Source organism: Bos indicus, chromosome 11 (assembly GCF_029378745.1).
Source record: "Bos indicus isolate NIAB-ARS_2022 breed Sahiwal x Tharparkar chromosome 11, NIAB-ARS_B.indTharparkar_mat_pri_1.0, whole genome shotgun sequence".
In the NCBI taxonomy this organism is placed as follows: Eukaryota; Metazoa; Chordata; class Mammalia; order Artiodactyla; family Bovidae; genus Bos; species Bos indicus.
In genome coordinates this window covers 37,046,978-37,059,211 of record NC_091770.1, presented here as the reverse complement: position 1 = coordinate 37,059,211, position 12,234 = coordinate 37,046,978, and the positions used below count along the sequence as shown (strand labels likewise).

The 12,234-nt window shown below is 48.0% G+C and overlaps 1 protein-coding gene across 6 annotated transcripts in view; it reads right to left on the bottom strand.

Annotated features, from left to right (window-relative positions):
• Nucleotides 1-12,234, bottom strand: part of SPTBN1 (spectrin beta, non-erythrocytic 1) — a 212,728-nt gene that overhangs the window by 30,891 nt on the left and 169,603 nt on the right. For all 6 annotated transcript variants that reach the window (XM_070798671.1, XM_070798670.1, XM_070798673.1 and 3 more), the window contains 6 exons: nucleotides 10,870-11,023; nucleotides 9,362-10,232; nucleotides 9,131-9,268; nucleotides 7,590-8,346; nucleotides 6,478-6,680; nucleotides 1,630-1,720 (listed from right to left, as the gene is read on the bottom strand). In XM_070798671.1, the coding sequence (XP_070654772.1) occupies nucleotides 1,630-1,720; nucleotides 6,478-6,680; nucleotides 7,590-8,346; nucleotides 9,131-9,268; nucleotides 9,362-10,232; nucleotides 10,870-11,023 (2,214 nt within the window). The remainder of the gene's footprint in view (nucleotides 1-1,629; nucleotides 1,721-6,477; nucleotides 6,681-7,589; nucleotides 8,347-9,130; nucleotides 9,269-9,361; nucleotides 10,233-10,869; nucleotides 11,024-12,234) is intronic.

Sequence of the window (12,234 nt, the reverse complement as noted above, 5' to 3'; positions counted from 1 at the left end):
AAATTCAGTCCAGATTTCACCATGCTCAGGTCAATGGATTTCATCTCAGTAATCTGTTCTTTAAGCAAAGGGATGGGGTCCCACTGGTTTCCCCAGCAGACCCCCTTCCCATCTGATGTGAGGTTAAAACAAGTCACTGGTGGGGCTTCAGGGGCAACGTTAAGGTACTTCAGGGACTTCCAATCTGGGGAGGGCACAGCCCAGGCTGCAAACGTCTCTTGACAACTTTTCACTCCCTCCAGGGCTGAAGGGCCACTTGGTATTCACTGCAGCACATCATGCGACTCTACACAGCTAACCCTGAATCCATTACTCTTCCCTGGGTCTTGTCTGGAGACATGAATGCCTCTTTAAACAAGCATCCTATTCAAATGGGTTATTCATGCTCGGGAGTGACTTGAAGAGGCACTCTTGGCCTCGCCTGTCTGGCTTCAGGCAAACCCCTCCAGTGACCCAGATTCATCAGCGTGGCCCTGAACATCAACAGACCCTAAGCCACACAGTTGAGGGGCTTTGCTTTCTTCATAAGGTTTAGCTGCTGGAGCACCCATTTTAAGATTCACAGTAAGAGAGCAGTTTAATGGACACGAAGGATTGCTTCTGTCTCTGGCTCTGATTCAACTGTTATAAGAGCCATAGTTAACACACAGCTACAAGTTTGCATGCAAAGGATTCGTGAAGAGTCTGGTCATATTCTTAGCATATGACCTGGATCCTCCCCTCTCCATCTCCAGTTCCCCTTCCCCAAGATCCCTACAGCTTCCCTTGGATATTTTTCATTCCACTTCTGCCTCTGATGAGATTTAGTCTAATAAACTAGAGACGACCGAGTCTCACCATGGTTCTCTGGTGGATAGTGAAATATGATGTGCTTGTGATCTCATGCATGTGAAGTCAGCTAGATGCTTCCTTCCAACCAGCTTGCAGAGAGGTTGCGTTTTACTGGCTAACTTTAGTTTTCCCAGTTTGTTTATGCATGTATCAGGGGAGTATGAAACAGTTTGAGAATCATCAGATGAATACCACATGTTAAAAGTCAAGAGTTTGAGATCAGGATTACTGCTCTTGGCAGGAGACTGAAGGATGGATATTTCAAGGTCTTCAGTGAGTAAGAAAACCGTGTGTATTTTTGAAATCTTTCTTCTTACCTCGGTAGCCAACTGCAGTTCCTTTCATTTCTTTCCTTCCCTACTAGTAACTCTGCCTTATTTTAAATAATAGATGCTTTTAGGCTATAGAATATTTGAGAATATCAGTGTCTTTGACCATGGTGATGTTCTACATCTGCACTGTCCATACAATATGGCAGCCATGAATCACAGTTGGCTGCTGAGCACTTAAAGTACAGCCAGCGTGATGGAACAACTACAGTCTTAACTCCATTTAAAATAAGGCCGCCACATGTGGTTAGTATCTGCTGTGTTGAACAGCACAGTTCTAGACTGTAATAATCTGGTTACTCTAAGTGGTAGCTTGTAGGCTGGAGAACTGACACTGCCCCACCTGCAAATTATATAAGTGATGTGAATTTCTGGCCTCAGTTCATTTTACAATCCCAAGGGCTCTTCTGCCAAATGCTTGGTGGCTCTTGTTAGAAAAGAGGAAAGGAGGCGTTAAAGGGCGATGTACCTCCTGACAGTCTTGCAGGAATTTCTGAAGATCCCTGTTGTCCTTCAGTCTCATCAGAAGCTCACTGGCTGCCTCGCGATTCTTCCTGTGTCTGTTATAACGATAATAAAAATGATTTTTTAAAAAGGAATTCTTAAAATACAGAATTTACAATTCAGTTTCTTTTCTGGGTTTCTCCACACGTTGAAAACAATCTGCTGACAGTTCTTGATTATGTCAAGGAGACAAAATAAACAAGGGAGTCAAGCATTCAAATGAGTAAGCCATGGTACAAGAAGCCAGAACACCTGTCCCAGCCACACAGCCAGCCAGGATGCAAGCAACAGAGCTTCGTGACTCTGGTGCTAGGGAAAGACACCATGGGCAGGCACTCAGCACAACTTTCCATTTTAGAAACTGGGAAAAAATAAAATTGATCTTTAGGAAGCTCATACCTGGGTGACAGACCATGTACATGGCTAAGAAAATACAGAAAACCATGTAACTGGCTTCAAAGAACATTTCCTGATGATAAGATTCTCATCATGAGAAAACTTGTCCCAAACAACAGTAAACAAAGAATGAAAATTTTTAGACCTGTGAGATTGTCTACCTACTCAATCCCCATCTTTATCAATACATAAGGGTAACCAAGGCTTACAAAAGTTAAAGCACAAAACCTATACCAAGAAACTCAGAAGAATTAGAAGGAGCTGCTGAACTTGGTGAAATGACAAGCGACACTGGGCGCTCACCCCACAGCTCGGATGCAGCCACAGGGCTTCTTGGCACACACCATGGAGGTACAGGAAGCCCCCGGCAAGACTTCTTTCCACTCCCAGGGGCTTTTCCACTGGACTGTGAAGAAGAGCCACGTGAATGCTGTGAGTGCCGTGGACACTACTGCCTTCATGTGCTCCTATTGCCTCGAGAAGAGCCATACTACACCGAGAATCGAGAAGCATCACCGTAACACAGCTTCTCACACTCCCAAGGAACCCAAGTGCCAGCTGGCCTAAGTGCAGGGTATGAAGAACGGTGAAAAGGGAAAGTGAAAATCACTCAGTCGTGTCTCTCTTTGTGACCCCATGGACTATAGAGTTCATGGAAATTTCCAGGCCAGAATATTGGAGTGGGCAGCCTTTTCCTTCTCCAGGGATCTTCCCAACCCAGGGATGAACCCAGGTCTCCCGAAGGGAGAGTGCAAATGGGAAGGTTTGGGTTTTCCTGCCAAATCCCAAGGCAAGTTCTTGCTGCAGTGTCTGGGCAAGATTTCGTGATCAACCCCAACAACCCCCATGGCCAGGAGGAGGAAGAACATGACCTCTGATTCTCCATGAAGCCAAGAAAGGGCAGCTCAGGGAGTACCTGCTACAGGCTGGCTTTTAAAATAGCTTCTTCAAGTGCAAGAAGACCGTAATGACCCACGCGTCACACAGGTTTGCAGTAAGTACTGACAAGGGACACTGGTAGCACTGCTGCCACCATCTGCCTGCGGACCAAAGGGAATCACTCACTGCTCCTTCAGGTCCCAGATCACAGGGACGATGTGAATGGAAATAACACTGTCAGGGAACTGCTCAACACGTAAGATGACATTTTACTTTGTTGTTTTTAGTTGAAAGAGATTCTGTAGCTTCAGGTAAAGGGGTCTTAATATGTTTATACCACTTAAGCAAAATGCAACAATAGAAAACTACTTCTTATATAATGCTAAATTAAAAAAAAAGTTAATGCATAATCAATGATAAAAAAAAATTCCAAGGCAGATTAGAAAGCAAAAACCAAAGTGGCATGTGCTAAGGGTGAGATTAAAAGGTAGTAGTTTCCACCCTCTACCCCCACATTTTTAACACTGTGACTTTTATAATAATAATTTTAAAAGGCCTAAATCCCTTTACTTCAGTGCGATCCTTTCTCAAAGACGAAAACTTAAAAAAACTTTCTTTTAAAGATTGTGATTTCGGATTAAAGGAATTAGTCTTCTAAAAACGTGGGTGGGGAAGGAATGTCAAGCAAAGTCCTTCAAGTTCCCAACCCTCAAGTTCCAGTCACTGTTTGTATGGTGGTTTAAGAAAAATAGAGCAAGTCTTTCAGAGGAAGGTAATCTGAGTTGGAGTTAAGTCACAAATGCAAGAGTTCTGCTTTGAGTCAAAGGCCTGGAAGAAAAGATCTCATTTCTTTCCCGAGCATCACACGAAAATGCTGTCATGGCAAGGAGTAATCAGAGACACGGGCGGTTAAAACAGGTCGTGCAACCTTGAAGCTCACTGAAGTAACAGCTAAAAATAACCTCAGACACTAAGAAAATTCAACATAGAGAGAAATACCACCAGAAGGAATCTTGAACGTATCTCTTATAAAATAAAGATTCACACATGCCCAACAGATAGTGAAACTCAGGGAGGTCCTTCAAGGTTGGGTCATGGATTTAATTAAAGGGAAGGACCTTCCAGAACTTGGCCATAGTTTCTCTTACTCTTTAGAGTGCTGTTTGGGATGAGGTTAAATTTCTTGCTTTCTTTCTATCCCGCACCTCCTACCCCTATAATGAGACTCAAAAGCTCCTCACCACAAGAGGCAGATACTAGGTTCAACTCTGGCTCTTATGAAAAGTGAAGAACCACAGGTAAATGAGTAAAGCGTGCTGGTAATTTTTAAGTTTTGTTCCCATGTGAGATAGGGTCTGGCTTTATGAAACTGGACAGATTTCCTTTTCTCCCAGGACTGCACTGTGGCTAGAATTTCCCTCTGAGCCAGGAAGCTCACACGTTCCTACTCCCCTTGAGCAGGCTTGGACTGCAGGCTCCTTCCCACCACGTCAAAGGCACTATAAAGGCCACTCAAACCCTACCCACATCTGTTAAGTCAGTGTCTTTGTTCTAGCACTTTGATTTCAACGGACTCAGCAGTAATTGACAAGATTTCCGGAATGTAAGTACGTTATAATGATTTTGCATTCTACAAAAATAGCTTCATGGGAGCATCAGAATGTTTCTGTATGGGGATCAGATCCCGAAGGTTCAGATATTTACTTAGCTAGTGCTCCGACACCACCTGGAACTCAGATTTGTATATTTTTATAATAGACCAGTATCCTCTGGGGTCAAGTTTCAGATTTTGAGGTCTCTGGGGATATTAAAGTGAAACCAGAAATCGGGGAACCAATGCTGAGGAAAGTTAGAAAATGTAATCCTTCTGAGGGTAAATCACCAGAAAGCCCCGCCCCTTCTCTCTCTGTTAAGCTTAAGGACAGTAGAGGATCAAGCCCCGCCCCTTCTCTCTCTGTTAAGCTTAAGGACAGTAGAGGATCATCTTCCCACTGCTTTTAACAACAGAAATCCCCAGGAGGCCGTGGAGCCCCAGGCACCCAGGCTCTGAGTCAAGGACAAAAGGAAGCTTAAGCTGCAACAAAGAGCTGCTAAAATGTTCTCTCTTATCCAGGAGTCTCCAGTCTTGACAACATCACCTGCTTCCAACAAGCCCTTGCAGCTGCGGCATGGGAGTGAGGTGGGGGGGAGATCAACACACTGAGGAAGCGGCCAGGCAGCTGCACGCCCGCCTAAACACAAGTGTCCCCAGTGGCTCAGCCCATCTTCAGGAAACCAGCTGTGTGCACCTAACGTGGAGGAACGTGGGATATCATGTTTACAAAATAGTGAGATTTAATACCAGGAGAAAAGGAAATTCTTTTCTCCTTGTTAAAACTGTCTTGCTCAATCCTTGTTTCTCATACTCATTTGAAGATGGAGAGATTTTTTTTTTTTTGTAGCTGTTTTAAAAGCAACAGATACAAAATTATAATCTGCCTTATATCCTATTTCCACAGTACCATCTTTAGAGCATATGGTTTAGGATCTGAATCAGTGCACAGGACTGGCTAAAGCCAGGGGCGCGATCTTTACGGGCACTGAGTTGGTCCCCTCTCCACTGCAGATCATGGCATGTCTGTGTGGCCCAGGGTCCCAGGACACCCTCTCGGACACGGTAAGTAAGGAACTGCTCCCCACTGGCAGGTCTTCCTTCTCACTGCACTGGAAGGTTAGAGGAGCCTTGAGGAAGAGTTTGTTTCTTGATGACATCATCTTACAATGAGCCTGTAAATCTGGCCCAAACTGGGACCAGAGGAGATCAGCTATAACAGATACTGGTGACTGACTCAGATAGACCATCCCTGGAGAGAAGTGGCCAGCTCAGAACAGGCCAGAACCAGGCCAGGCTGTGTGTCCAAACCAGATCCACTAGACTTCCCGCTTTAGTAATAACCAAGGCAGAGTGAGTGTTAGGAGAGAGGGTCTGACACAGAATGTGGCCAGGAAGAAAAATCTCTTGGAACTGAAAATAAAAACAAAACAACATCTAATGGTGGAGAGAGCTTGGCTGAAGAGGAAAAGGTCTTTTGTCATAAACAAGATGCCAATACAGCATTATCCTTAGGCCTTCTAATAAAGGCCTAATGATGCTCCCTTTTTGGCTCTGCCAGGTACTCAGGACAAGCAAACCTTGCCCTTCCTCCCTACCCCTCCTGAGACCTCAGAGGAGTCTTGCTTGGATGAAGGTGAACGTGCGTTTGGCTGGATGGGGAAGTGTCTGGCTCTCAGGATCCCATTGGGTGATGTGCTGAGTGTCAGTCACCTCTTACAGGGCAGGCTTATACGCCACTGCTACTCAGCACTCCAGCTCTATCAGTCTTTGATTAGGGATTAGCTTGGCTTTTCAGGCTTTCTTTTGTAGATTAAATTTTACTAGAAGCCCATATCCTGCCCACTTTGGAATTTAAACCCACATCCCCAAAGATGTTGGCCAATGGTACAGATGCTTGAGATCCCCAGGGTGCAAGACTCCCTTAAGAGCCCCAGGACTCCGCACCTGTCATCAATGGAGTCCACCTTCTCCTGGATGCGATCCGAGTTGATGTTCCCATCGCTCACCAGCCTCCGGCCCGTTTCCACAACCGCGTTGATTTTCTCCTCATTGGCATCCATGGTGGTCATGAAATCCTCTTGTTTTTTAATAGCTGCTTCAGCTCCTTCCAAGGTGGTGGGCATTTCAGTATGGGCCAAAACATACTCCTTAATTAAAAAGGGAAAATCACAGCAGGATGAAAAATCATGAGATACAACTTGCCTTCAGAATATTAAAAAAAGCAGCCATCCTCGTTAGTATAGTGGTGAGTATCCCCGCCTGTCAGAATATTAAAAAAAAAAACAAAACAAACCAGTCTTCCCCATTTCCGTGCAACACACTTTGCAACAACTGCTTTGTCACACTTAGCTAAAATTATCTATGGAGTCAGACAATGTAAAAAGTTGGGAGGCGGGGGAAAATCCCAATGAGATGCAGAAAGTGACTAGATTCCCATAAGTGGTTAAATGCTCTCATTTTTCCTCCAAAGCAAGTGAGGAAAGTAAATGAAGGTTTGTGCATCAGCCACAAGGATCCGCTCAGGTGCCCATAAGGTGATAGCAACAGACACTTCAAACCTAATCTTTTTTTTTTTTTTTCAAACCTAATCTTTCAAGAGACATTATCAACCCTGCTGCTGGTGACCATCCTTAGCTCTTTCTCTAATTTCTGCATTGTGTCACTTGATCAAGACCCTGACCTTTCTAAGAGCAAGGAAGACAGAACCATTCAGAAAAAAAAAAAATTCCCCCCAAATACTTTTAGATTGGATTAATACATCTCAGAATGTTGCCCATGTAATGAACTACATCACAGTATGATGACATACTATGAGACATTAAGAGGTCCTGGACCGTTATTGTGGTGGAACTGTACTTTGCAAGGCAAGGCAGCCTCCATGGGAATCTTCAGTTCTATCCCCTTCATTGCGATGGGTTTCAGTGCCTTAGAAGTCAGGGAAAACAAATGTCTGCCCATTGCTCTTCTAACTTCACATAAGCAGGTGTAAACCAGCAGCCCACAGGCAGCCGAGGCCCAGCCTGATGGGGAGCACGCCAAGCGGTGGGGGATTTTACCTGGTTGTTCAGGAAGGCTTCGGCCTGCTTGGTGTCCCGCAGGAACTGCTGGTGAGCGTGGGACTGGGAGAGGAGGCTCTGCCTGTTCTCCCACATCTTGTGGAGCTCGTTCCAGCCTGTGTCCAGGGCCTGCAGCCGCTGCCGCAGGAACATGTACTGGGCATCTGTCTGGCCCTGGGTGACCATCTCGCCCATGTCCCTCATCTTCTGGTAGTCCTCCTCGTAGTTGTCGATCTCGTTTTTGATGTTCTCGTGCTGCGTGAGGAGCTTCTCAGCCTCGGTCAGGGTGTTAGGCATGTCCTCCGAGGCAATGGCCGTCTGTGTCCTGGAGAGCCAGGACTGGAAGTCATCCAGGTCCCGCAGGAACTGCTGCAGCTTGCTGGCCTCTCCCAGGGAGGCCTCACGGTTCTTCAGCGTGGTCTTCATCTCCTCCCACACGTCACTGATCTCGGCCAGCCGAGACAGGATAGCCTGGGCCTGGTCGGGGTGCTCGGACTCCAGCTTCTCGGCCTCCTTCTGCAGGTCACTCAGTTTCGCCTCGATGGCCACGAGGTCCCGCTCCATGCCAGTCAGCTTGCGCTGCAGGGCCATGACACCCGCCAGGTCGTTGCCCAGGTCCTGGGTGGATTCGATGACTTTGGTCTTCTCCCGGATCCATGACTTGGTTTCGTTGCACTCGAGGTGGTAGTTCTGGATGCTCAGGGCGGAGAGGAGAGCATCCTTCTTCCGGTCCACCAGCTCCCTGAACTGGCTCCACCTGTGGGTGCCAGGGTGGCAGAGAAGGCAGTGTGAGAGACAGGACAAAAAGCGGTGGCTGGACAATGAAATTCATAGTGACGGTCAGAGCTGCCATTCTCCGGCCATCTCTGCTCTGACTACGTACTGTTTGGAAAACCACGTCCCTTAGTATGTGGACACCAAGTACCACCATTGCAAAAGCTCAAGGACACACTCTAATCTGTAAGCAGCCTGACAAGGAGAGGGCCTTAAAGAGCGGAAAGGTGAGCAATGACAAGACATCTGTCCCCTGAGGTCACTTAACTCCTGACTGCAATGCACCTCTTACCTCCAAGCTGCACCTACTAAACATGCCCCATACCCCCAAGGCTTCAGCTGCTACCACGACCCACTCAAACGTATTATTCAATAGAAAGGTTAAGACCAGGACAAAAGTCTACCTTGGTAATTAGGACTTTCGTCCACCAATTACATCTCAAACGTGCTAAAACCCTGTTCCAGAAGTCACTTTAAAAGGGACAGCAGAAGTGCCACCTTGATGCCATGACCCACTATACTGGGCATGGGTCTCACGCAGGCTCTCACTTCCCACATGGGGGAGGGATGCCCTGAACCACGCTGCCCCCAGGGACACTTCTCAGAAAACCAAGGTATGTCAAAGGACAAATGCTGATGCCATGACAATGGCGCCACAGTGTCCGTGACCCCATGTGGGAAATTCCTGACCATGAGGTTCAGGGGCCAACCCCGAGCCTCCTGGCTGGGCATAGGAACCAGCCTGCCGCCACTGCCCTCACGCTCACCTCGTGTTGAGCTTGTCCTGCTGGGCTTTGATCTCCTTCTCACTTGGGTGGCCGCTGTGCATCAGCTGCCGGGCAATCTGGTTCACCACTGCCACCCGGGAAGCCTGGTTGTTCATCTCCGGTTCGAGGCTCTCAAATCTGCAAAGGCAATTCGACAGAGTAGTCACTGCTTGGTCACTGAAGCTGTGCAGGGTGGGAGGGTGGGTGGGTGAAGCCACGGCAGCCACTCACCTGTGCTGGATGACCTCCAGGTCTTCCAGCTTCTCTGGGATCTGCATGTTGTTGAGCCACTGCTCCTTCTCGTCAATCCAGAGCTCACAGGCATCGGCCTCGCTGAACATCTTGTACAGGGCCAGAGTGTCCTGCAGCGCCTGCTTCCGCAGCCGCGTCAGCTCGGCCACCTCCTTGTAGCGCTCCTCAATGCCCGCCAGCCGGCCCTGCACGTCGGGGGACTCGGCGTGCTCCTGGGGCAGGGCGCTGGCTTGCTCGTGCAGCGAGTCGATGGTGGGCCGGTAGTTGGCGATCTCCTCCGCCACGTCCTTGTGCTTCTTGACCAGGGACTGGGTGGAGTACTCATCGTGGCCCACGTCGTTGCTGGAGACGATCTTGAGGATGTCCAGCATCCAGGCATCGATGTCGTCAGCATCCGCCTGGAACTGGTGCAGCAGCGAGGCCTCCTCCAGGCGCTTCTTGCGGATGGCCGAGAGCTGCTCCAGGTGGGCCCACTGCTCGCGGATGTAGGCAATCCGCTCCCGGATCTTCTCTGACCCGAAGTGCTCCTCGGCGATCATGTCTTCGCCCTCCTTGATGGCTTGCTCGAAGTGGCCACTGCGGCCGCTCATCTCATCCTCGAATGCCCGGTGCTTGCTGAGCAGGCGCATGACGCTTGTGAGGTCCTTGCCGTAGTCATCAGAGGACAGGATCTTCTCCTTCTCCCGGATCCAGCCCTCCTCCTCTGCCATCTCCCAGAAGAACTTCCAGAGGCGACGGGACTCTTCCAGGCGGGCCCGGCGCTCGGCCGCCAGCTGGCAAAGCTCTTGGTAACAGAACTCCATGTGGGCCACCCTGTCTCGGATTACCTGGGGGTCGCAGGGCTTGTAACCTGTGTAACATCAAGGCGGGCACATGGGTGTGACAGCAGTAGCATGGGCTCCCGTGCACAATAGGCAGTCGGCTACACCCCTGTTCTCGTTCCTAGGTCCCCCATTCATACAAAGTGCAGGGCCACCTTCTTGAATCTTGATTGGTAGAGGAGGGAGGAACAATGTTATTTTTTTCCCCTGAAGTATTATTTTCTTTTGGGTCACTCAGGAACCAAAAAACGAGGCAAACTATAAGCAAGAAGGCAGCTGCATTTAAATGTTTCTGAACATGCACAAAACCAATCCTTTCCAAACAAACTTAGAACAAATATCTGCACGACCAGGTGTGAAAGCCAAGAGAGCCATGCCAGGCAGTGGGTGTGCAGAGTGTGGTCTGGCAAAGTTCACTGCCCAACATAAGCAAGTAGCACTTGGGTACTGAAGGGAAAGATAGGTCCATTTCAAAAATGTAAGAAGGAGTTAAAAGTGTTCAGAAGGCCACCCTACAGCATCATGTTATATCCCCAACACGGCCCACTGGGAACCCACAAGTGGCTGGTACCTTTCAAGGCTGCACTACCACACATAGCTCATCCAAGTCTCTAGAGATGGGCCTCTGGTGATGAGGAGGTACTGTGGGGGTCGGTCCATCCTTACCTTCCCCGTCGGTTGCAAACTTCTGGGCAGAAGCGTTGACACCTCTCACCCGCTCTGCCTGGATGCCAATGTCTGCTTCAACCAGGGCATGCTTCTGTAACAGGTCTTCCACGCCGAGCAAGTGTTTGCCATAGTCTTGAGACAATAACAGCACCTGTACACAAGAGGCACAGAGAAGACAACCATGAGCGCAACCTGGACTTCAGTGTCTCATAATCTGTGGACAGGATGCGAGCCAGCAGCCAAGCTGTACCGTCCCTCCAGCCACCCTCCCCGTATCTTTAAAGGAAGATGATGGCAAGAAAATCAGAGCAAAACAAACCCAAGAGCAGCAGGAGAGACGTAACAAACTAATGATCATTTATGTTGAATAAGAAGTCAAACCTACACTAAAAAGTATAGAATAGGGGGGAAAAAAAGGAAGGGAGGGGGCATCAGTATGAAATAAACTGGGCCTTCAAGAAGAAACTGGTACAGTAACAACTATTCAAGAAAAGACAATAAAGGTGACAGCTGCTTCATATCACAGTTTAAAGACATCTCCTCGAAGCTGCTGACCCCTTAACTGGATGCTCTCCTTGTCTGGTATACCTCTGTACTTACACAGCCAATGGGAAAAGGCATCAGGTGGAAAAGCTTACAGATCCCATGGACTGTAGCCTACCAGGTTCCTCCATCCATGGAATTTTCCAGGCAAGAGTAATGGAGTGGGTTGCCATTTCCTTCTCCAGGGGATCTTCCTGACCCAGGGATCAAACCCGGGTTTCCCATGTTGCAGCCAGATGCTTTACCATCTGAGCCACTAGGGAAGCTCCTTACAGACCACATCTTTAATCAAATAAGGAGAACAGGGTCAGCTCAGGTGACTATCATCCTTAGGACAACGCCCTAAGCAATGTCTCAGGTTTAAGTTTGAACAGGCTAACATTTTCTTTCATTTCTTCCATCACCCCAATTTGGGGAGAAGGGTGGTCTCATCAGACATCCTCTCCAGATGGAATTTCTACTTCACTCTTACTTATGAGGAGATCTCTGGCCCAATCTGAGTTACAAAGTGGAGGATGAATTCTAAAGTGCAAAGCACCTCTCTGCTAGATTTTATGAACATTTCTATTTTAGGTGGTTAAGATTAATGAGAACATATATGAGAACATCACAAATCTGGGACCATAAAAGGGAAAAACTAATGGTATGAAGTGACCTTGCCACCCTTGCCAGGAACAGTTCAAGAGGTAAGCACAAGAAAGGGCTTACATCCCAGGAAGGAAATCTCACAGGAGGTCAAGCTTGGAAATGAACACAGTGTGCGAGATAAAGGAGGCTTCATGGTCCTGCCTGAAAACTGCCCTACTCTGCCCTGGCTAC